Source organism: Lacerta agilis, chromosome 2 (genome assembly GCF_009819535.1).
Source record: "Lacerta agilis isolate rLacAgi1 chromosome 2, rLacAgi1.pri, whole genome shotgun sequence".
Lineage (NCBI taxonomy): Eukaryota > Metazoa > Chordata > Lepidosauria > Squamata > Lacertidae > Lacerta > Lacerta agilis.
In genome coordinates this window covers 33,202,496-33,227,079 of record NC_046313.1, presented here as the reverse complement: position 1 = coordinate 33,227,079, position 24,584 = coordinate 33,202,496, and the positions used below count along the sequence as shown (strand labels likewise).

At 44.6% G+C, this 24,584-nt stretch overlaps 1 protein-coding gene across 3 annotated transcripts in view; it reads left to right on the top strand.

The window, feature by feature from the left end:
• MXRA7 (matrix remodeling associated 7) overlaps positions 1–24,584 on the top strand; it is a 59,020-nt gene that overhangs the window by 7,437 nt on the left and 26,999 nt on the right. For all 3 annotated transcript variants that reach the window (XM_033139422.1, XM_033139424.1, XM_033139423.1), the window contains exon 2: positions 18,491–18,551. In XM_033139422.1, the coding sequence (XP_032995313.1) occupies positions 18,491–18,551 (61 nt within the window). The remainder of the gene's footprint in view (positions 1–18,490; positions 18,552–24,584) is intronic.

The window sequence follows — 24,584 nt, the reverse complement described above, 5'->3', positions numbered from 1 at the left end:
TCCGGGCTAGCCCTATGAACTCTTTTATCAGCTTGCATTTTGGTACAGTTCATTGGTTTGTCCAATTCAACCAGCCAATTTTCTTGTGAAAAAATTCCTCTATTTGAGAATGTCGTTGCTGTTGCTGTGAAATTTGCAACTCCAGAGAAGATATTTAGGCTGCTATGGTATGCTCCCTTACTAGGGAGCAAGCCCCGTTGAACTCAACAGGACTTGCTTCTGAGTAGACATGCATCATCAGATTGTAAAGGACTGTGTGAGTCAACAGTATTTGAGAGAGGCGGACTTGGATGCAAATAAATATCTGGTTCAGCTGTCAGTGATTGGATTTATTTGTCCTTACTCCCAGAAAGGGAATGTTGTTGAGCTGTTTCTCTGATGGCTGCCTTACAAAAAAAGAAGGAAAAAAATGGAAGAAGTATTAAGCAAGCATTTGCCTTAAAAATATGCTGATTCTTAGAGTTTTGAAAAACTACTCCTGTCTGCCTGACACTAGAGATTTGGTCAGGGAGCTGAGACTCTGCTGTTCGGAAGGCCACCTAGGAAGAGGTTGTTGACTACACAGCTGCCCCTAAATGCCAAGAGGAATCTGGAGAAAGATGTAGAGACCTTGAAAATAATGACATTCCTTGCCTCCTGGCTAATTTTTAATCTCTGGTAGGCATGATTTATTAAAATAATCTTATCTAATCAGGAAAGCTCTAGAAATGTCCGCTACCTGAGTTTTCCGAGACACTGTGAGCTCAGCTGTCCATTCTGTAGCCACCTCGGGGGGTTCCTAAGCAGGCAGAAGGCCCTTTTAATTGAATCGCTACATCAGGAATGGCAGAAAAGCAAGGATGATTGCCTCTTTCCCCTTCAGCTGCCTGGATGCATCATGCATCAGGACATGGCTGAATTCCGTACAAATATTAATCAGCCAACTTAAAAGTTCATTGATAAAAGATGCTCTCAGTGTGCTGATAGGCTGTTTGTTGATAAGGGGCTTTAGCATCCTTATCCCATTCACCTTCACAAACCAAGGGTTGGCCCGCCCATGACTGTTTGTCACTTGATAACTTCATTATGATGTTATTTTGCACTATGCAGAACCCTTTACAAAGTAACACAAGCAAACATACACACAGACAGGTTCTGTCTGCACATTGAAGTATCGAATGGTAACATGTAGCATCGAGTGATGATGTGAATGAGTGGTCACATATCTTAACACTACATACAAACTTTCACTGCCTGACTTCACATAAAAGCAATAGTTTTGAATCAAATCACTTCGCTTGTTTAGCTCAGCTGAAAGTTGTTATGTATTCGAGCTTGAGTCTGGACTAAGGATTCTGAGCTGTGTTCTGATTCGAGACATCACAGAACATTTCAGGATTTGGGCCTCTGCCATTGGCCCTTGAACTCTGAGTTGTGATTCGCAGCTTGGAAGTTTAGACAGCCAATCACGTTGGGAGTGGGAGTGTCCCAGGCTTTCAGGAATGTATATAAGCAGTTGCTTTGCCCCTGTTTTCCAGTTATGTAGTTCAATAAAGGTTCTTGCTGTTATCACTGTGTCTTGCCTCGTGGGAACCCACCTACACATCCAAAGTCATCACAAGCTGTGAGGAAATCAAGCTGATGTCCATGTGCCTGTGAAAACCACCTCTGAAAATGAGAATCGGCAGCATTCCCAGATGTTAAGCAATGTACTGAAAAGACTTGGCTTGGCAGTCAAACCAAGTTTTTGGAGCAAATTCCAACCTATTGGCTAGGTGACCACATCACCCCCTTGATACCAAACACTGGATTCCTCATCACTTGATAACCCAACAGTTCGTGCACTGTATTCTGTAGATATTAAATGTCTATCCCACCCTTTCTCTTAAAGGAGCCTAGGGGGCAAATTTTAAATTGCTGCCAAGTCCAAACTCCTACCGTGACTGGCTGAGGCTCCCAGTTGCTTGGGAGAGAGGTTTTTTTTTGGGGGGGGGGGTGCCTTTCCGCCAAGAATGGTAAACAGTCTATTTCTGTTAGTGAAGTAGGTCCTTGCTTTGAGATGCATGTAATAATAGTGGCATGTATTGCAGAAGTTCTTTGCAACTGATAGAGCTGTAGCCAGCAGTGTTTTGTGGATAAAATCCTTAAATCCTCTCCTGCCCTATGAGCTGGATCAAAAGTAGGTTTGTGCATCCCATCTGCTCATCAGGCTGTAAAGCTTTGACATAGGAGCCATTTTTAAAAAGACCTGACATCCAGCTAAAAAGATTTTGCATTTCATATAAGAGGGGATCCTGACCAGAAGCAGAGACTAGATGGGATCGGATACAGCTGTGGATCTTAAAGGCCTTTCTTTCACTGGCCTGCTATGCATTCTCTTTCAGCTGGAGTTATGGGAAGGAAACAAGATGCTTGTAAAACAGGCTCTTTTCAAGCTTCCCAGGGCCGGCCCTACCTTTAGACAGACTGAGGGGGCTGCTTCAGGTGGCCAATAATGGGGAAGCAGAGTGGTGAGTGGTGATCTTGTATATGGGAAACAGTAAGTCACACCACATCATCAAACTCAACAAATATTTATTAAAACCTACAGAGCAACAGTTTTTGACATTAAAGAGCAACATAATCGACTTTGGTGAATAATATCCAGATTCCGATTATCTTGGCAAAAATATCCCACGCCTTTTTTTTTCTTTTTCTTTTTCTTTTCTTTTTGCAGCTTAGAAAACCAAATCTCTCTCTCTCTCTCTCTCTCTCTCTCTCTCTCTCTCTCTCCCTCCCTCCCTCCCTCTCCGTCCTGTCCTATTTCTCTTGCATGGACTGTTAGCTTGAGGCCTTCTGGGCTTGCCTCTTAAAAAGACAGGTGACACATTAGAGGACCATGGGGCCTCCCCTCAACCCCTAACCAAACCTGGTGGTCTTAGAAGTAGAAGATAAGGAGAGCGCCCCATCACCAGTATTGAAAGAAGATTCATCTGCCATTCTCGTCAACTTCTGAATGTGGAATCAGGGTGGGGAGAGAAAGTGCCATATTACCACAGACCCCAAAATGCTTTTGGCTATCCTTGCCTTCGTCTTAATATATTCAGTTACCATACATGAGGCCCTGATCACCCATCAGACGTTCGGTTGTCTTTGAGTATTCACACACAAAATAGCCCTGCTATGTATAAATCCTACCTACTTATTTTGCCCTAAAACCATAGGACATCATGTTCTAAAATCAGTAGGCTGAAAATAATATCATGCAGAAGGTTTATCGTGTTATTCCCATTTGCAGATGATGAACCTGTAGTGGTTATGGGGGGGGGTGTGTGTTTAAATTTAAGTATTATATGCTTTGAGCAAGAATGGAGCATGCAGCTCTCTGGGTCCCAATCCAGTTGCTTAGCCCCTAGGCTTTGGCTTGTGTGTGAGAAACTTGCTTGGCATCTGATGACTTTAAATTTTCCATCTGGATTACTCTTAAACTTCAGGAACTGTTTCCAGAACTCTCCAGGAGTCTGGAACCCAGAATGGGCTAGACTTCATTGTGAATTTACAATGTCCCTGATATGTGTTGATGCTATTGTCAACCAATACAGGAGATTTCTACATATGCATGACAAGGTATAGAAATGCTGCCAGATTCTGGCAAATCCTTACTTGAGATTCCTGAAGAATTCACTAAGGCAAAAGCTTCTCTTGCATCTCTAGATGTATGAAAGAGTGAGGCCATTCCTTGCCTTTCCTCCTTCCATCTATTGCCATACGTGCCTTGAAATGGCTCAGGGCAGGAAACGGCAGGGCAAGAGAGAGGGCACATATGAGCAAATTTAAAAATTGCAGCTCCCTCCTCTCACTCCTACACATCATCCTACAAGCCAATTCAACTAACAGGAGTGGAAGAGGCATCCAATTCTGAAAATATACAGAAGAAAACAAGTGGTGCAGTGCAGTGGCTTCCATGGGACTTCTCTGACTTTATCGTTTTCTCTTCCCAATTAGGTACACACTTAAAAGATTCAATTCCTTCTCGTCTCCCTGTGGGCCTATTTGGCAGTATAATATACAACCTACTGCCATTGTCAGTCCTCTGTGCCCAAGCATTGTGGATTGCTCGGGGTTGTTGCAAACCTGAACTAACTGAAATCTGGATTATTATTTTGGTGTTGCTGCTTCTGATTCTGCTGAGGTCGGTGGAGTTTAGTATTCATTCAGACATGGGACTGCAACATCAAGCGATGATTTGTACACTTGAAATAGCCATCCCATATTAAAATAACGCAGAGCATTATTATCACCTGACATCATTTTGTGTGTGTACACACACAATACAGTCACAGCAAAGAAAAGAACATAGCACCAAGCCAATGGTGTCATTTTACATGATCTTAAAACATTGGCAGTTTATATAGCTTCTCCACGGACAGGTTTGTGAGGCTGGTGGAAAAGCTTTACTTTCTTTTCCCCTTACATATGAAAAAAAGGGAAACTGGGTTTCACATCAAAGGTATTTTCCTTTACAACCCCATTTGCAACTCTTCTAAGCCCAGTTAGTTGTTCTGAACCACAGGCAGAGCATTCTTATCACCTGACATCATTTTGACAATATATTTCACCAGAGGGAAGCAGTTCCCCATGTCATCTGAGTCATCAGAACAGATTGATGGAGAGCTGTGCCTGTGTGCATGTAGACCAGTCCTCAGATAACTCTTCCTGCTTTGTTGCGGGTTCCTTTTGTGGGGAGAGAAGATCTGGACGGTGCCTGTCACCAAGCAAGCAAAGATGTCAAGATCACAGTGCGGCAGTCTTAGTTCCTCAGAGCAGGGGCCGCCTCCGACAGGCACAGCCATGTGGGAAACGAATTGTGCTAGACAACAGCAGTCCTATTCACCCAGTAAACTGACACTTCCCCCTGCAGAGTCAGCTGCCTCCTAACTCATGTTTTGCTTTTCAAGCAGACAAGATCCTGATTAATGGGCAGAGGATGGATGTTATCCCAGCTGCCCTGTAGGAGTTTCGGGTGGGGTAGCTGCGAGGAGTGGAGCTGCCAGATGTTCCTTAATTTTAAGAAAAGCATCCTTAATAGGGAGGGGGCAGGGGGTTAGTCCTTGTTCCTCACCACCTCTTAAAGAAATTAAAACACAATAGATGCACTGGAGTTTAAAAAGGAAAGGTTTCCATGGGAGCTCTTCCTGCTCTTGGATTCTAGTGGGGGAGGAGATATGGGGATTATTCTCTCAGCATTAAGCTGTGCACAGATCAGCTCTTGTGGAAAACCAAGAAAGGATGAGAGGGGAGAGGAATGAAGGGGTAGTAATTGGACTGAGAGCAGAAGCTCAATTAAGAGCTGTCATTATCGTGTGCATATGCTTAAAAAAAAAAACATACACAGTCTAGCTAATTATATATAGGCTGCATTTTAGGTTTATAGAATCCCAATGCAGGCTTTCTAAAGTGGTCAGGAATTTAACCTTAAAATATCTCATTCAGTCCTATAAATTTGTGGGAGCCTCTCAAAAAAAAAAAAAACCCGACCAAAGGGTGTGTGTGTGTGTGTGTAGATTTGGCAATATCAGGTGTGGCTCATAGTGCATTATTGTCATCTGTAGGCAAAAAAACAAAACAAAAAACAACAACAACAACAAAAAACCCAACCACCCCAATCTACAGTGTTCTGTTTTGCATTTTCCTTTTCCTTTGTGCACTAGGTTCTTGAATTCCTCTGAAAGACAATGGAATAATATTTTTAAACCTCCCACTGCAAACAAGCCAACACCCCACCCTCCCCAACTATAAAGTTAGGAACTCAGTCCACATGCTCAAGCTCTTGTGACACCTTTTGTTTACTGGAGCTGCTGGATCACATGACACATTTACAGCCGGTCCAATTAGAGGAGCCTTAATAGGCTCCTGTCAGTTCTATTTTAGGGGTCCGGAGCTCAACAAACCTGTCCTGCATGTGTGCTATAGCTCATTCCTTCAGCCTCTGCCAGTGTGGTATGTGATATTAATAGTGAGGAAAAACAAACAGCATCTTCCCACAAACATTTCCCAAAGTAGCAAGTAGTTATTTGGTAGAACAAGCTAAACCTGACTCTGTTATTCCTTTAGAGGACTACATCATTCCTGACCATGGACCATGCTGACTGGGGCTGATGGGAGTTGGCGTCTACAACATCTGGACGGCGCCATGTTGGCTATCCCTGCTTCCATTCAAGCACACATTTTTTGCTTTCTTTGGACACGTGTGTCTCCTCATCCCCTCCCCCTTTTTTGACAATATTAATTTTTATTTTATATATTAAATTTGTATATGTATACCCGTAGGACTTAGGGCAGTTTACAACCCAAAGTTATGTTATTCAAAGCTCAAAATACATAATAAAAATGATCAAAACCATTATCAATACAAAGGTAAAGGTAAAGGGACCCCTGACCATTAGGTCCAGTTGCAGACAACTCTGGGGTAGTGGCACTCATCTCGCTTTATTGACTGAGGGAGCCGGCGTACAGCTTCCGGGTCATGTGGCCAGCATGACTAAGCCGCTTCTGGCAAAACCAGAGCAGCACATGGAAACGCCGTTTACCTTCCCACTTTGACGTGCTTTCAAACTGCTAGGTTGGCAGGAGCTGGGACTGGGCAATGGGAGCTCACCTTGTTGTGGGGATTCGAACCACCGACCTTCTGATCGGCAAGCCCTAGGCTCAGTGGTTTAGACCACAGTGCCACCTGCGTCCCTTACAAAGGTATACACACTAATAATAAACAATCTATTCCCCAACAAAAGCCCCTAAGCAATACTCCAGCCCACAAATACATATACAAAAATCCAAATTAACATATAACATTTTAAAACTTTTTTTTTAATAAAAAAAAACCTAACTGCAATACTTCACATTTCAATATTCTTTTCTACCTCTGGTACTTCCTGTCATTTGGGGCAGATGGTAGCATCGTCCTTGCACGAAAGCCTCCATCAAACTCTGTGGAATGACAGCACAGCTGTGCCCCTAGACAGCATGAATTGTCTGGTTCTGATTCTTCCTGGAATCTTGCAGTTTTTATAGACAGTGGTTGTCTTCAAAGGCTTAAAGGGCTGCCACATAGAAGATGGAGCATACTTATCTTCTGTTACTCCAGCTGACAAGTCCAGAATGAATGGGTGGAAATGGCAAGGGAGCAGATTTTGGCAATGCAGTGGGAGAACCCTCTTAACTTGACGGTGTAGCCAACTGCCTTAGGAGGTGCTGGTAGGCTCAGATCTCCTTCGCTGGATGTATTTATCGGTCATCCTTTCCCACCTTTGGACAAACTATATAGCTCCCATTGTCTCAAAAAAGCAAACAACATTTCACAGGATTCATCTCATCCTGGATATAGTCTGTTTGCACGGTTGCCTTCGGCCAAGAGATACAGAACAATTAAATCAAGAACGAATAGACTAAAAAACAGTTTTTATCCAAGAGCTATAACTATTTTAAATGCTGTAACTCTTGGGGAGTTGTGATGGATGGTATTTATGTGTATGTGTGGCTGTAAATGTATAAATGCATGTGTGGCTGTAAATGTGGGGTGGCATTCAATTTCGTTGTACTATGTACAATGACAATAAAGTATCTATCTATCTATCTATCTATCTATCTATCTATCTATCTATCTCTATCTTAACCTGAGAGATTCGGACAGCCATCTGTCAGGGGTGCTGTGGTTGCAAGATTTGTAATATTTTTTTCTTGGGGGGGGGAGATGCTTCTTCTCCATGTGCACCTGCATATCTGCAGAGGTCCAAATGTAAGTGTTCCGTCAATAATACTGCTACCTGTGCTGCTTCCTTGAGTGAATTCTGGGCACAGGGTGAACTGCTCACTCTGCCAGTGATGGAAGGGGAAATAAGGCAAAAGCACATGGGGAGAGAACAGTGCCGGATTTACGTATAAGCTAAACAAGCTATAGCTTAGGGTCCCATTCTCTTGGAGCCCCCCAAAAAAATTTAGAGGGGGGAAACTGGATGTACATTTCCAAAATATAAGATTTATTTTTTTAAAAAACCTACATACAGCAATAGTGTTTTGTGTTGTGTAGGCTCCTAGGATGTCATGGGCCCTGCCTGCTAGTCTGCTCCCTAAAACAGTGTTTTTCAACCTTTTTTGGGCAAAGGCACACTTGTTTCATGAAAAAAATCATGAGGCACACCACCATTAGAAAATGTTAAAAAAAAATAACTCTGTGCCTATATTGACTATATATAAAGTAATTCTCTTGAATTTTTCAATTTTTCCCACGGCACACCAGGCAACATCTCGCGGCACACTAGTGTGCCGCAGAACAGTGGTTGAAAAACACTGCCCTAAAATATCACTGGTTTGCTCATTTCTATATATAGGGTGCCTACATTCTGCATGTGCAAATGGCTTTAGATAACTATTAGGTCCATAAATTACCATGTAGCATATATTCAACACAAAAACCAGCGACAATTTGTTGTTGACAAAGGACAGCTGGACATATAAAGGGCCCCATTACCTTCAATAGCTTAGGGCCTCATCAAACCTAAATCTGGCCCTGGGAGTGAAGCATAAAAAGCACTAACACACCGAGGGAGGTGGAGAAGTGGCAATGGCAGGGAACATATTGTACACCTTTCCTGGCGTTAGGGGACCCCTCTCGGGGACTGTTGGGGCTGCAGACCAGGTGCTGCTCACTGACCGATGGCAAATACCTCTTGCGTAACGTAAAGGCAGCTCTGGGGACTGTTTGTTACAGAGCTAGCACACAAGCCTACATTTCGTGAAAGGAACCTCAAATAGAATTTTGAAACTAGATGAGGAAAAAATGGCTTGGGAGAGGGAGACACTCACTGCCTGAGCAAATGGATGCGTTCTTGTCAAACATTGTGTATGTTCTCTTACTACATTTCCCAGGGGCATGTAGCATGGACTCGCAACATACCTTTTTGCAAACACATTTGCTGGTCGGAGGGGCCGTTGTACGGAATACCACGCCGTAAGTCCCTTGTTTATAATGTGAGTCCGTGCTAAATGCCATGGGCTTGTGTTATTAACAAGGGGCTTATAGAAGTGCAAGTAGATAAATAGGTACCGCTCCAGCGGGAAGGTAAACGGCGTTTCTGTGTGCTGCTCTGGTTCGCCAGAAGCTGCTTTGTCATGCTGGCCACATGACCCGGAAGCTGTACGCCAGCTCCCTCGGCCAGTAACGTGAGATGAGTGCCACAACCCGAGTCGTCCACGACTGGACCTAATGGTCAGGGGTCCCTTTACCTTTTTACCCCATGCAATGTGCCCCATGCATAGCAATTGTGTTTATTTTTTTTTTTTAAAAAATCAGTGTAGCATTGCATTGCAAACACAAGGGGCCGTAATGTGGATCCAGCCCCATCATTGGGTAAGGTACAGAACAGAGCATGTTAACATGGACATGCTCTCAAAAAAACAAATAACTATAGTCTTGCTTTCCCATCTGAAATAGCATTTGTGCACACAATATTCCCCCTTGTAAGCAGAAGATACTTTTCCTGGTTGGGAACATTGCTTGTGGCCCTGAAATTGCCTAGAACAATTACCATGCAATGCTTTGTTGAGCTATAAGAAGAAGTGTCTAATAAGCAAAGGGATTAAAATATCTAAGACAAACGAGTGGAAACAGAACTCTCTCATTTCGGGGTGGGGGGTGGGAGAAAGATATTCCTATTGTGCTTATTGAGAAAAGCGTCATTTTTATTCTTAGTAAGGAAACAGAGACAAAGAAATTTGAAATGATGTGCCCAAGGCTTGGACTTTAAGTCCAAAACAATAATGGAGTATAACTTCGCGTTTGGACTTCAAGTCCTGTGCTGTTAACACTGTAGCCAGCAATTCCTGCTGTTTCTAAGATTAGTTGAGATCTATTCATAATAATGTCTAGGCACAATTACATCATATATTATCAGGCCGATGCAGTTGGAGGTCTGGTATTAATGAGCCAGATTAGAAATGTTGTTAAAAACAGCAGACTTGAACAACCTTGCAAAGCATCCCAGGAGGATGGGCTGGGTGCGGCTGGGAGCCCTTTGTTAACTCATTCCCTTATTATTACTACAATGAGAGCAGGGATAAATGTAGAAGGGAAATAAATAGCAGATCCGGGCAGCTATATGCTGCGTAGGCCTAGAATTTGTCTGGGAGTGGTTTTAATTGTCTGTCTAGGGATGTCAACACCTTGGTGCAATTGCAGGTGACTAGCTCCTGAGAACTGTGGTCCCCAGGTCACTTTCTTGCCTTTTAAAGATCTTCATAGGTATAGTTTTGTGAGCTAGATAAAAAAGAGGGGAATAATCCTGTGCTGGCCACAACTTTTTTTTTTCATTGCATAATTATAAATTATCCCTGCAGCCTCAGCCTTGTTCACTGTGGAGAATGATCAAATGATTATCTTTTTATATACCTCATTTTAAAAGTAATCTCATTCACCCGCACAACATCACTGTGAAAGAGAAGTAATCATTATGCCCATTTTACAGGTGATGGGGTTGATGCTGCGAAAGGGCATGAGACACAGCAAGCAGAATGTCTCGCCTTGCCTATCAGGCCAACTTCCGCCAATAAGTTTAGAAGATAATGAAAGACTTCCTTCTTGCCCTGCTGCTGATCAGTGGCATGAGGCATTTGGGCTCAAATGCCAGCGATGCCAGTGGGGAGGAAGGTAAACGGCATTTCTGTGTGCTGCTCTGGTTCGCCAGAAGCGGCTTTGTCATGCTGGCCACATGACCAGGAAGCTGTACGCCGGCTCCCTCGGCCAGTAACATGAGATGAGCGCTGCAACCCCAGAGTCGGACACAACTGGACCTAATGGTCAGGGGTCCCTTTACCTTTACCTTAAGCAACCAAGCATTGACCTTACACCAGCTGGTGTTTTACAATACATTTGCTGGTTAGTTACAGGCAATTTCTACCCTGCTCTTCAAGCCTAAAAGGGTTGCCACAGCAGCTAGCAATACAAACCAACCATTTAAAATAACCACCCAGTTTAAACAGTGTGGCAATTGAAGAGTACAAGATGTTAAAATCATGGAAGCGGCTCAAGTCACTTCTTTGAAACCACAATTAAAGGCACTGGAGCCCTGTGCACAGTTATCTGGTTGCCTGTGTTCACGGGCAATTGGGAAACAGAAAGCTGTTCAGCATACAAAGTGGGGAGAGGGGGACCCCAGTTGCCCCCCTTGCCTCCTCTGCCATATCCCTGTTGCCACTCTCAGCATGCTGGAAGCTGAACCTCCAAAGCCATAGGAGCCAACTCCTAGGGGCCAAGCTCCCTTCAACCCCCCAATAAAATATTTCAGGGGGCCAGGCCCCTGCAAAGTTGAAGGGCATTGCCATTCAAATAATGTGTGTGCACCATATCTTGTGATAGATTATGTGGAGCGGGGCTTACCTGGGCCCTCCCAATATTTTATTCAAGTCTTGCATAGGTTCCCTGCACAGTTTAGGACCTGGTTGTGTAGGGAGCCCTCGGAAGCTGGGACCACAGGAAGCTGAACACCTGAATGCAGGATCAGACCAAAGGCCCATCTAGTCCAGCATCCTGTTCTCACAGTGGCCAACCAAATGCCTATGGAAAGAACAGAAGCACAACAACTATCTTCACGCTTGTGCTACCCAGCCATGGTATTAGGAGAAGCCTACAATGAAAGCAGAATTTGGCCATTTGGGTTAGTAACCATTCATAATTTTGTCCGCCAAAGCAAATTGGCAGAGTGTATCTCTTCCCCTGTTTCCCACCGCATTCCTTCTTCAGTAGGTGCATCGATGCACATGGGACATAATGTACACACACATGCACACACAGGATATCCAAGACCTCTCAACTGAACGTGCTCTCCCCCATTGACTCTACATATTGGCTATCCACTTCCCCCCCCCCCATGCTGGACAAGAAGAGACTTCAGCTGTGGTTATTCCAACGGTTTGGAGAGGTGTTTGCCTTCACAGCTGTTTCCTTCAATACAAGGAGGCAGAGTTCTAGATGTGGAATAAGGGTGAAAAGGAACAGGGCATGATGTCATTGTCCCTCTGGCCTTGTTCGTGGAGTGTGCCTTTCTTCCAGACTTTATTCTTTCCCTTTTCCTCTTGCAGCGTCTTGCATCAGGCTTGGGTCAGAAAGCAGAGCCATAAATGGCAACGTGTTACTGGCTTCAGCACTGTAAGCCAAGTTATTTTCCAAGCTGTGGTTTTCCTCTTCAGAGCTCAGTGTTTACATTCCCTTCACACCCTTCTTCTCCCTGTGAGCAGAGATCGCACAGATTCCTCCTCCAGCCTCTGTGGTCTTGGGGTTGCTCTTTCACTTTTAATAAAAACAAAAATCAAGCATCTGGCAGACCTTACTTGCTTTTTCTCCTTGTTTTTCTTTTGCAAGGATCATCTGGCAACTTTACCTGTTAGATGGCGGCCTGTGTTTGGGGGACAAGGGAAATGAACTTGTAGGAAATAAACAAGGCGATATCATGAGCCTCTCTAGCCAGAGCTGCGCTTAAAAACAGGTGGCAGTCTGATCTATACAGTCCAGTAATAGATGGATTTAGCACGGAACCTAAAGGGTGGTGCTGTAGCCCACCATGCCCCTCTCTGTCATGTTCCCATAACTGCCCATCTTTGAAAGTGACCAGAAGAGTCAGAGCCTGGCTTCTCTCACCCCAAATTTCACCATTCCTTCTGACATTAATGTCCCCATCGCATGCACAGAGTGAATACACAGAGGAAAGGAGGGGGGGAACAAGGTTGCAATATTCATGAAACAAAAATAATATAATCCTCCAGTGAATGGATCTTCGTCAGTTACAGCAGCTGCCCAAACTGCCTATGTATGCAGCAGTTCCCCCAGATGCTCCCAGATCTGTGCCTCTGTTTGCCCTCGAGCAAGAAGCTTTCCACTGCCCTCTTTCCTAAAGGGAAACCTCCTTGCCACCCATACTGATGTCACCCTCCAAGCCACAGTCAGTGAACACTGGGAGAACATAAGCCTTCTGCGGTACTGTGGCCTTCATGACCCCAAAAAAGCTGCGCTGATGCTCCTTTGCCTGCTGCTTGCCAACTGGGTCGAGGCTTTTCTCCCGATGGGCATTTCTGTCCTCTTGTTTTGCCCATCATTGAAACAGCTGTTCCATCTTACAGAAGAGTGGCTTGACTTGATCAGTCTTAGGGACCCTCTGTGTGGCATAGCATTCATAGCACCGTGGAGCAGGAATAGGCAGCTGCACTATATGGGGATCAAACCTGCAACCTTGGCATTATCAGCACCATAAGAGTGGTGCTCTCCCCGTGCAGGCCCCAAAGCCAGCACACACCTTGACTGCAGCAAACAGCAAGCCATGGGCATCAATGCCACAGTCTACACATAGAATCATAGAACTGTACAGTTGGAAGCAGGGCCGGATTTAGGTTTGATGAGGCCCTAAGCTACCGAAGGTAATGGGGCCCTTTATATGTCCAGCTGTCCTTTGTCAACAACAAATTGTCGCTGTTTTTTGTGTTGAATATATTGCTGTATGATAATTTATGGACCTAGTAGGTATCTAAAGCCATTTGCACATAACAAAATATGTATTTTATCAAAGTACATCCCGTTTTTTCCCCTTTAAATTTTTTTTGGGGGCCCCCCCAGGCAGTGTGGGGCCCTAAGCTATAGCTTGTTTAGCTTAGGCGTACATCTGGCACTGGACTTGGAAGGAACCCAAAAGGACTTCTTGCCCAACCCGATACAATCCAGGCATCACAGAGGAAGGTGCAACGTTCACATGAGATAATTCAGCACCAAACTGCTTCTTGTTTCTGAGACTGCTTTCCATATTTCTGGTTGTGTGCTGAAGTGCAAGAAGGTCTCCCAGACAGATGGGCCATTAGGAAGTGTCTAAATCTCCCGCCCGCCCCGCTGTTCCAACACAGCAGAAAGCAGAAGTGAGGATTCCATGGTGCTTTATAATTCAAAGGAGCGCCCTATTCATTTGTTCTTGCTGTGCTCCACATGTTTAATGAATGACTGTAAGGCAGAAGGGGTGGTATTGCAGCAGCAGGTTCTCCCAACACCACGCACACATTCATCTAGCCCTATTCTGCAGTATGGGATGATCTTTCCCTGACTTCGTGCTGACTTTCGCAGCAGGAGGAAGGAATCAATAGTTCATTGGCACTGCCACAGCCATTCTCTTGCATTGCGGCATCACACACCGCACACAACTGCAATGAAAACACTGGGAGTAGAGGAATACAGCATTTCCCCTCCCAGCACTAAATGATGCAATTTATTATTATTATTATTATTATTATTATTATTATTATTATTATTATTATTATTATTTTGCAGTGGAAACACTACCTTGGGGAAAGTCATTTGAATTCTCTACAGTAACCGAGCAACAACTGCAGTTTAGTGCATGTGCCCCAAAATGATCGTTTCAAGAAGTGATGATAACGAGCAAAAATTATAACATTCCTGCAGATCCAGTGCTTTCTTATATTAACCCCATTGCAAGTATGACCATTTTGCTTTAGTCAAAACAAAACAAAATAAAAAATTCCTTCCAGTAGCACCTTAGAGACCAACTAAGTTTGCTCTTGGTATGAGCTTTCGTGTGCATGCACACTTCTTCAGATACATTTTGCTTTAGTTATGACTTGGGGAAATCATTCCCCGCCCCCTCCCACCATGATTAAATAAACTCGATGTGATATTCTGTGAACCTCCTGCTCACCTGTGCCTCCACCTTGCTGTGTTACTCTGTCAGGAAACATGTAAAGCAAGTTCCACCAGGCCCTGAAAACTGCTGGATTCCTCCTGAGAAAGGCCATCTGCACTGCCCAGTTTTGGTTTCGTTGGGACATGCTTCGGAGAGAGGCGCTCTTTACCATTGACAAGGGAATAGAGAGATGAGATAGAAATATGTTGTGAACACCACCATCCCACCGCCGCCCCAGCCATATTATATGACCTCATGAAAAGATGTTCAGCACGAGCAGTCCTGTGCACAGCTTTCGAACAGCTGAAACGTACCGGTACATCCTGATCTGTTTAAAATAATGGCCAAGGAATACCTGCTGATTAGAAGTCAGAACAGAAACCTGAAAATGCAAGAGGGTCAGAAAATGGTTTAACTTTATCATAATTGTGAACATAATTTAAAAAGGGGGAGGAGATTTCCTGGAATCATAGAATTGTAGAGTTGGAAGGGACCCTGAGGATCATCTAGTTCAACCCCCTGCAATGCTGGAATAGGCAGTTGTCCCATACGGGGATCAAACCTGCCTTGCCATTATCAGCACCATGCTCTAACCAACTGAGCTATCCAGGCTAAAGCATTAATGGAAACATATGTTTATTTTTAAATTGGTATTTTATACTTGGCAGAAGAGTCCCAATGGACTTTTCCCCGTGTGTTAATCCCACACATAGGCCCCGGAAGACAGGTGTCTGTCTAGGTATACCAAGAACAAACATAGTTGGTCTCTAAGGTGCTACTGGAAGGAATTTTTTTATTTTATTTTGTTTTAGGTATCTAAAGTTCTCATTTGCTCTTCCAGAGTTCTACAATACTTACTTCTTTTACTATGTTGATATTCCACCGTTCTTGCATCATTGGACTGAAGGCAGCATACAATGGTTTCTGAGAAGGTCTCCCGCCCCACCTCTGACCAGACCCAGAATTACTTAGCTTCCATCTATCTTAGCTCTGTCTGTTGGTCTAAACCTCTCCCTCATGCATACCCATCCACCAAGAGAGATGGGTAATAGAGAAAACACAACATGATCTTTAAATGATCTTACAGGCTGGGTTCAAGGACCCAAACACTGATCACAACCACAGCATATGTTTAAAGCACCATTGTACCACTTTAAGTCATGGGGAATCCTGGGAATTGTAGTCTGCTAAGGGTCCTAGGAATTGTAGGTCTGTGCAGTCAGTGCCCTCAAACTACAGTTCCAATAATTCTTTGAGGGAAGTCATGACTGTTAAAAGTGGTATAATAGTGCTTTAGATGTATAGTGTGGATGGGAGAATAGTGGATGACATAGTGCTCTATTGCATCTGGAAAATCAGATAACAATCCCCCATTCATGGAGACAGGATTTCTCTGGTCTGGTCTGCCCCCATCTATGCAAGACGACCAGTCCAAGCCACCTTTCTGGCATTCTCTCTATGCATAAGAAAACCCCAGCTTGCTGGGTCACGCTTCCTCTCCCCACCCCAAATAAGGGCTGCTGAGAAATAAATGAATGAAGAGGCGAGAGGAGTTTCCATTTTTGGAAGCATGGCCGAAAATAGATAGACGTGTGTGTTGGAGATGCTGTGTGTGTGTGTGTGTGTGTGTGTGTGTGTCCGGCTGGTTGGTGAGTCAGAGACCAGAGAATGCGAGATGCACCCAAAAAGGCTGGCGAATAGCACACATTCCTCAGCGCTGACACTTTCCATCCAGATCTGACCTCTGGGTAACAACAGCAAATTTCTGGTTTCTTATAAAGCTGCTTTCTGGATTCCCAAGACCTTTCCTGCCGGGAGAGCGCTCCTGTTTTATCTCTCCTCTCTCTCCACCCTCTTGACCCTGAGATGTCTGCAATAGCTCCCTTTGTCTCTTCTCCAACTTGACTCCATCTCCGTAATCGAGGCTGGCAGCCTCCCGTGGCTCTTCCTCTACACAAATACACACACACACACACACACACACACACACACACACACACACCATCATTTACAAATAGAGCAAATGGTAGCAACTGTAAAGGCCCTGTCCCATTGAATCAAGCATGGGAGATTAGATGAGGCGGGGAGGAGACGGCCGACAGGCCCACACACCATCTGGAATCTGACTGGCTATTCCGCTCCTCTCCAGGGATGCAGAGGTACGGAGAGGGAATATGTGCTGCTGCTGCTGGCTGCCCTGTTATGCATTCCAGCACCTAAGTGTTAATCGAAAAGTAAGTGTGGGCATGTGGGCATTTGTGTCTGTGGAAGGGGGATTAGCAGATTGAGCCACCAGCTTCTCCAGTGGCAATAACTTGAAATCCAAACCCAAACCAGAAAATCAGTTCAATAACAATTGTCACAGCATTTCCTGAAGGATCCTGAGGATTGTAGTTTACTGAGGATGCTGAGAATTCGCGATTCTCCCTCTCACGGAACTGCATCTCCCGGGTCTCCCTGAGAGAAAGAATTACTTTTCAACCTATGTATAGAATAGCTGCTCTTGTTCTGGGAATTTGCTAATACTGAGGTCTCCACTGTGGCACTAATAATAATAATAATAATAGTTATACCCCACACATCTGGCTGGGTATAAATAATAATATTTTTTGTATGCCTCCTTTCCACAGTTCAAAGCATACACGGGGAAGCTTACCACATGAAAAAAAATACATAACTACTACATCACAAAAGTAGTTGTAAACAATAAGCATTGAAAAATACACAACCAAACTGAACCATTTCCACATACATCGGAACAAGATCTAAAATAAAGTTACAAAAAACCAACAGCGATAACTGAACCGCCCCTCTCAACAATACCCCAGCCCAAGAGTCTGTTCAGCAGCCTCAGCTTTTGTAGTTGGAGTCAGTCAAGGCCCCACACTCCCAGGCCAGTGGAAAAAGCCTGCAAGGCAGGGAGCAGATCTTCCAGGACTCGCAGCCAAGATGGTCTCTGGCCTCCTCAGCAGCCTCAGCTTTTGTAGCTGGAGCACCATCAGGCACCCCCCTCCCCTTGGTGTTTGCCAAGCCCCCTGCCTCTGAACATGTGCAGGCACTCTGCAGATGCTCAGAGGTACTGTGGTGTGTGTGTGTGTGTGTGTGTGTGTGTATAGGTATGACCAAAGATGGAATGAGGTGGATCAGAATGAACATGCTTAAACTAGAAGGGGTGGGTCTATAAATCCAAGACCAAAGTTTCCTGCAAGCATTATTTTTTCGCTTTTATAATAGAGGTAGTTCCTTTTGTCACGCACCTAAGCTACCACCAGAAAAGAATCAGGCTCTCACCTTCTCCTGGAATATGTATGCGTGCGCTATTAACACAGGACAGGAAGTGGATAAATAACATTTTAAAACAGAATGTGTACCTGCAAGCCAATTCAAGTTTCGAAGAGGGCAATTTTAAGGGGGGGGAAAGCACCTAATGAATTCCCTGTGCCAAAAAAGGTGTCATTTCTTTTTAAATTTATTTTTCTCTTTTAACAATCTTGTGCCAACCATTTTTACGTGTTCTGTGAGTATAAGTTGCATGAAATTCTGTCATGCATTTATAAGCCTTTAAATTCCATCCTCCCGTGCCTGTTCCTCTGAAGAGCAATGGGGAAGAAAGTGTAATAAATGAATTTAAGATTTATTTAATGGAAGATGCCTTTCAGTGAGATCCAACTAAAATTCTATCTTTGAGCTATCATGCCTATGGTTCCCTTGTGATTCTGCAGTGTGCTGCTCTGTTTGTTTTGTAGGGAGGTCTTGCCGCCAGCATCTTTACAACAGATTTATGTTTAATTCCTCTGTTCCAGGAAGAAGATCAGGAATCAGAAAATGAGAAACTAGTGGTGAGGGAACCTGAGACTGAAGACGGTAAGTTTGGTGGTGTATGATGGCTGGAGGGAGAAACGTTGGCGATGAAAGACTGCACAAGTGATGCAAAGAGCGTCATTTAGTCTGGAGACCATCATTTTTTAATGTTCTTAATGTAAGACTGGAAGAAAGCCATTTTTTTTAATTTATTTTGTTTGAAATTCTTAACCATTAGAGCCTGTGACAGAGCAAAAAAGGGCAATTTTAAAATGGAACACACATTCCAGTTAGTGCAAGGTTTTGTATGTGGGTTGAAGGTATAGGGATCACTTGTGAAAATTGGAGCCAAACTGAAAATGTGAACTTCAGAGTAAGATGCCTTATATTTCAGTAGGCTGCAGTTCTAGGGAAAACTAGACAAATACGCCACAATGCATTGCCCCTTGATTGGTTTTCCTGCTGATTTTCCTGGGTCTCTTTTGTAATTCACTTTCTAAATGTTAGTCGATTCAGTGCCGATCATAACGTAAACAAAGTACATTTTAAATGTGTATACACCTACATGTAAATTAGCACTAGATAATGAGAGAGATGGCAACTCCCAACTTCCCATTGTTTCTTACTTTAGGAACGATCTTGTCTGTTGATTCCAACTTCTGTAGTCCCACCTACCCACCCCGCAGCCTTACCTGAACTGTTTCCTTATTTTTGGCCCTCTAAGCAACCTTGGGGAAATGGGCACATTTCTGAAAATATGAGGTTTGCCTTCCACCTCTATCTGGCTTTGTTGCACAAGAAGATTCTGCAGTGCATTGTGGGAATATCTCTCTGTCATATTTAAATGTGAACGGAAAGCTCCGTAGTGGCACACCTCAGCCATAGTACCCTTAGATGAAAAGCAAACAATATCTGCATCCCTACTAAATCAGGGATGACATACACACCTGGGTGGGATTTGATGGCTTATTATTGGATGTGAACTCACCCCTTGCGATACAATGGAAGGGGCTGACAAAGAACTCTGGCGCTGACAATCGGAACCCGGCAAGCTCTACACTTCCGTCCTCTCCCCTCTGACCCAGCAAACATGAAAACCCAGGTGGCTTTCACTTTTCATTTCCAGTTCTCTCCTATACAGTATTAGCAGAGGTGGGGGGAAAGCCAAAGAGGAAGGACTAAAGAAGCCTGGCAAGAACCCTGCTTCTTGAAGGATGTGAATTGGAGAGTCTGAGCCCAGTTAAAAGGCGGTCTGGTGAAGGGCTAAGGCAAGGCTGTCACATCCTATAAATAAGGCCTCCGGTGAAGAAGTCCTGGGCATTGCATTCCCTCTCCCATCCCTTCTGGGGGAGGGCAGAGGATTAGCTGCCTGCCCCCCAAGCAGCTGCTTCCTCCTCCTGATTATCAGGCTGTTAATTCTTTTCAGAGGAGATGCAAAGCAGGGGGAAGAACAAAAGACAAGCGGGGGGGGGGGGATTTGTCAATGAAACCTTGTAAGAAGAAGATTGTCAAATTAGCACAGTGTGTCCACCAGTTGTATCAGCTGGCATCCTTCACTTTCATGAAAATGCTAGGCAATTTATATTAATTGCAGGCGTTTTAGATGCGGACCTGCAGCAGCAAATGGTGTGTGTGTCCCCCCCCCCTCCACACCAACCGCCAGAGCAGAGCTCAGCACGGAACAAATTGCACATCTGAAATGATAATACGTTTAAAAATAAAGCAGAACGCTAGCGTGGCAGCGTAGCTCACCAACACACGACCTTCGCCATTCAGCACAGATCTGCTTTCTATTTCTGCCTCCACCTACCCTTGCTTTACAACAACTTTGGAAGCCGGGCCTAGAGCTCCTTGCCAGGTCTGGAGGGCATCTCTGAAGAGGTTCATACGGAGCCCTGTTGAAGTGATTAGTCCATCAGTTGATTTGCAAATGATTAATTGACTAATTGGGGGACACAGCGTAAAGCAAGGCAGACAGAAACGTGTGTGCCTTGAGGCCTTTCCAGCTAAATTTGAAGAAAAAAAACCACCTCTGTATTTTATGCCATGATCCAGCACCAGCGGCTCAGATTCCAGTGTCCAGTTAGGGTTGCCAACTTTTCAACTGGCCCTTGTAGCTGTGCTTTCAGCAGTGCTGCGACCTGCGCCAATTGGCAGGTGGTTCCTGCAGTTCAAGCAATAGGAACAAGCCAGATTTACTGGGGGTTGCCTTTGCAGTTGGCAAGCCTGATAATCTTACAGAAATGTAACTGGGGCACCGGGCTTGGCTTACTTAAAAAAGCGCTGTATTACTTTCCGGGGTTGGAGGATCATTTAAGGAAGTTTACAGAAAGTTGTCACGGTGCTGTTTGCAACTTGTCTGGTGGTTACAGCAAGTGGGACACATCCTTGTCCCACTTTCTTGCTGTCCCTCGAGGCCCCATGTCACAGCAACAATCCTATTGGCTCAGGAGGATTACACTTATCACCCTTATAAACAATCTTTAATCCTCACAAACCATATCCGCAAGGCAGGGGGAGTGATTGTCATCCCTGTTTTATAGTGCCATTTGCTGAAGCTCATGAAGCAAGATTTATTTATTTATTTATTTATTTATTTATTTATTTATTTATTTATTTATTTATTTGGGAAATAAGAAGTGGAGCTGCCACATTTCTTTATAGGTGCTGCTCCTGTGCCTTTGACAGTAGTCTGGCACACAGTCGCGCTAAGCGGGTGAACCCTTTCCCTTCATTTTATCTCTGCACCAGGAAAGGTTTTGCTGGTTAAAGGCACAGGAGGAAGGCCATTTGAAAGGGGGGGACATAAGAAACTGCCTTAAACTGGGTGAAACCAATTATCTAGACCAATATTGTGTATTCTGACTGGCAGCAGTTTTTGAGGTCTTTTGAGATCACTATCTGATCCTTTAAAACAAGCACGTCCAACAGGTAGATCACTGGATGTCTGTGGTAGATCACTGGCTCCCCCCAAAGAAGCTCAACAACTTTGGCTCCCCTAAAAAAAAAGCTCAATATTTTTGCCCTGTACCCCCCAAAACTGGGGCTTTCCTTCTCCCCCCCCCAAAAAGCTGAACAACTTTCATCTGAATGCCTAAAAAATGGGCCTTCCTCCTGCCCCCAAAAGCTGAACAACTTTGACCTGAACCCCAAAAAGGGGGGTAGATCACTGCCAATTTTTAACTCTGTAAGTAGATCGTAGTCTCTTGGGAGTTGGCCACCCCTGCTTTAAAAGAAACAAAATTGGAACTAGAGATTTTCTGCAAAGCATGTCCTTCGCTGTAGAGCTGTGGTCCTTTCACACACAAAAGTATTGCCTACTGGATTGCATCTTCCCACCCTTTATATCTTCCTGTATGTATAAAAATGTAATGTGTAGTCCTGAATAATAGTTGTGTCAGGTGTCCTCATCCTGTAGCACCTACGAAACAAAGCCCAGGAGGAGGTTGGGGCTAGGTTTCCAGACGGACTGTACAGCTGCATGCCAAAGCATGCCAGCTGCTGAATTTCTGCCTGCTCCATAGCTTTTAAAGGCACATGAATCCTGCCAAAAGGTGGCAGCTCTAGACAAACAAGTCACAGAGCCAATGCAGACTGTGGACCTCTCCTGGCGTCCTTTTTACTGTGTGTTCATGATGGCATCGGGGTGGTTATACGCAGTAGTGTTTGTGCCTGCAAAAATATTGCGGTGCTTTGTTTCCAGTTGGTGCGTGCCCCTTAGCTTCCTGCCAACATCCTGTAACTCTTTGTACCACAAGCGTTCCAGCTTCGTTTGTTCTTTGCCCTTGCTTTCATTGCAGCACTATATGCTCCTCCAGAAAGCAGTCATGCAATAACATTGGGCGATTATCACAGAACGGCCAAGAAAGCAGAAGGGTGGGTGGGTGGTTCAGTCCACCACCACTTTCATTGGACCAGTGGCATGTTGCGGAATATACCAGCAAAAACACCACCAGTCTGGCCCTGTGAGGGTGAGGTTTCTAAGAGCAATACTAGAGACTAGTAGCCAACTCAGGGCTCTGACACGAGGCTACAGAGCTATTTTTTTTTCACCTAGTAAGGCTCAGAGTGGTGATTTTTAGGGTGATCAGATGCAAAGGAGGACAGGGACCTTTAACCATTTGTAAAAGTGGGAAATATCCCCCCCAGCAGGTGCTGTCTGTCTTGTGAAGGTAAGAAAAGCTGCATCTCCTGAAATTTCCAGCTTTGCACTACTACAAAAGGTGCAGGAGCTCAGTCTTCCTTCCCATCTGGTTTGTCCCACTCCCTGATACTACATATGTATGCAGACACACCTGAGTAGGCATCACTGAGTGAAAATAAGAAAGGTGCATCATCGATCTCCAGCTCTGCATCCAGCATTGATTAAGGGACTTCCAAATTAATAAGAAGGAGGTGACGTGATCCCTGACTGTGTTGGAATTTATTCATTTCACGAACCTGAGATACCATTTACTGGAATAGCTTAAAATATCCACACAACATGCCAATAGCAGTTAGTGGAGGCAGACAGGATTCCAAGGCTTGGTTGGGGAACTTGAGGTCATACAAAATCTTTGCCATGTGGGTCTCTGGTGCTGCGGCTGCGTCAGTTCATACACTCATCTCCTCCCAACCACAAAGAAAGGTATTATATAATTCAGGCGTATTAATAGAATTGGGAAGGCCAAGAAGGTGAGGCCCCTGGCAACCATGTGGGACTTGAATTGTTAGCCAGCAAATTTTGTACTTCGCTAATGCATTTTTCGCCCCTGCCTGCAGCATCCAGCCTTCTGAGTGTTTCTCTGACGTAAATGGATGCCTCTCTCCCCAGTTCCCATCTTTGTGGAAGAGTGCCCATTATTATAGTTCAACTACTTTCTCTTTCCTCTTTCCTTTTTCTTTTGCAATCTGACTCTGGGTTCACTTCTTCTTCTACTTCTTTTCGGCAACGTGAACTTAAGCCTGCTTCCAGACAGATTCAGCGGGAGATTTCCGCCACCATTTCAGCACTGCAGTCTTGTGCTTCATCAGATTTTGGCGGCGAGGCTGCCCACTTCAGTGTTGCTGATCAAATATGTAGCGCTACTGCAGTATCAAATATCAATATTATTTTATCACATTTTGCTTCCTGAACTCTGTGGAGCCTCCAGGGTCAGTAGCAGTATGCCACTGCTGGGAGCAACAAGTGAGCTTTACAGCTGATCAGGGATATGGACCCAAGGCTTCCAGTTCAACCTGTTATACTATATAAAAAGGTAAAGTGACCCCTGACTGTTAAATTCAATCAGGGCAACTCCGGGGTTGCGGCGCTCATCTCGCTTTATTGGCCGAGGGAGCCAGTGTTTGACCGCAGACAGCTTCCGGGTCATGTGGCCAGCATGACAAAGCCGCTTCTGGCAAAACCAGAGCAGCACACGCAAACGCCGTTTACCTTCCCACTGGAGCGGTACCTATTTATCTACTTGCACTTTGACGTGCTTTGAACTTCTAGGTTGGCAGGAGCAGGGACCGAGCAACGGGAGCTCACCCCATCGCGGGGATTCGAACCGCCGACCTTCTGATCGGCAAGCCCTAGGCATTTAAATTTATATATTGCCTTTATTTCATGATGCGCCTCAAAATGGCATGCCATGTTTGTACACCATGTTAAACCATAGTTAACATAAGCTATGATTTAACATGCATGAGCACGTTGCTCATTCCCTGCTCCAAACTGCTCACAAGCCCAGGTTTGCACATCACACAACAAGCCAGACTTGGGCTTTTTTCAGTCTGGTCCCCCCCCCCCCAGTCAGAAGTGGAGGAGGAGCAGAGCACTTGTGAGTTTTAAGCCTCACTTTATTTTAAACTAGGGCTTAACACTGTGCGCAAACCAGACAATAGTGTTTCTTCTCAGGCAGTTTCCCATCCCAAGCACAGAGCTGCTTAACTTCAGCAAGGTTGTTGCCATCATGGACTTTCAGGCTCAGAAGACACCCTGCAATAATCTACGGAAGACAAACAGGTCTTGGTCAGGAAGTCCTTTAACTTCTGAGGCCTGAAAATTGGATGCAAATTTGGAAAAATAAGGCATGTCTCAATAGCATTGCTTACTCTTCTTTAGCTTCTGATACC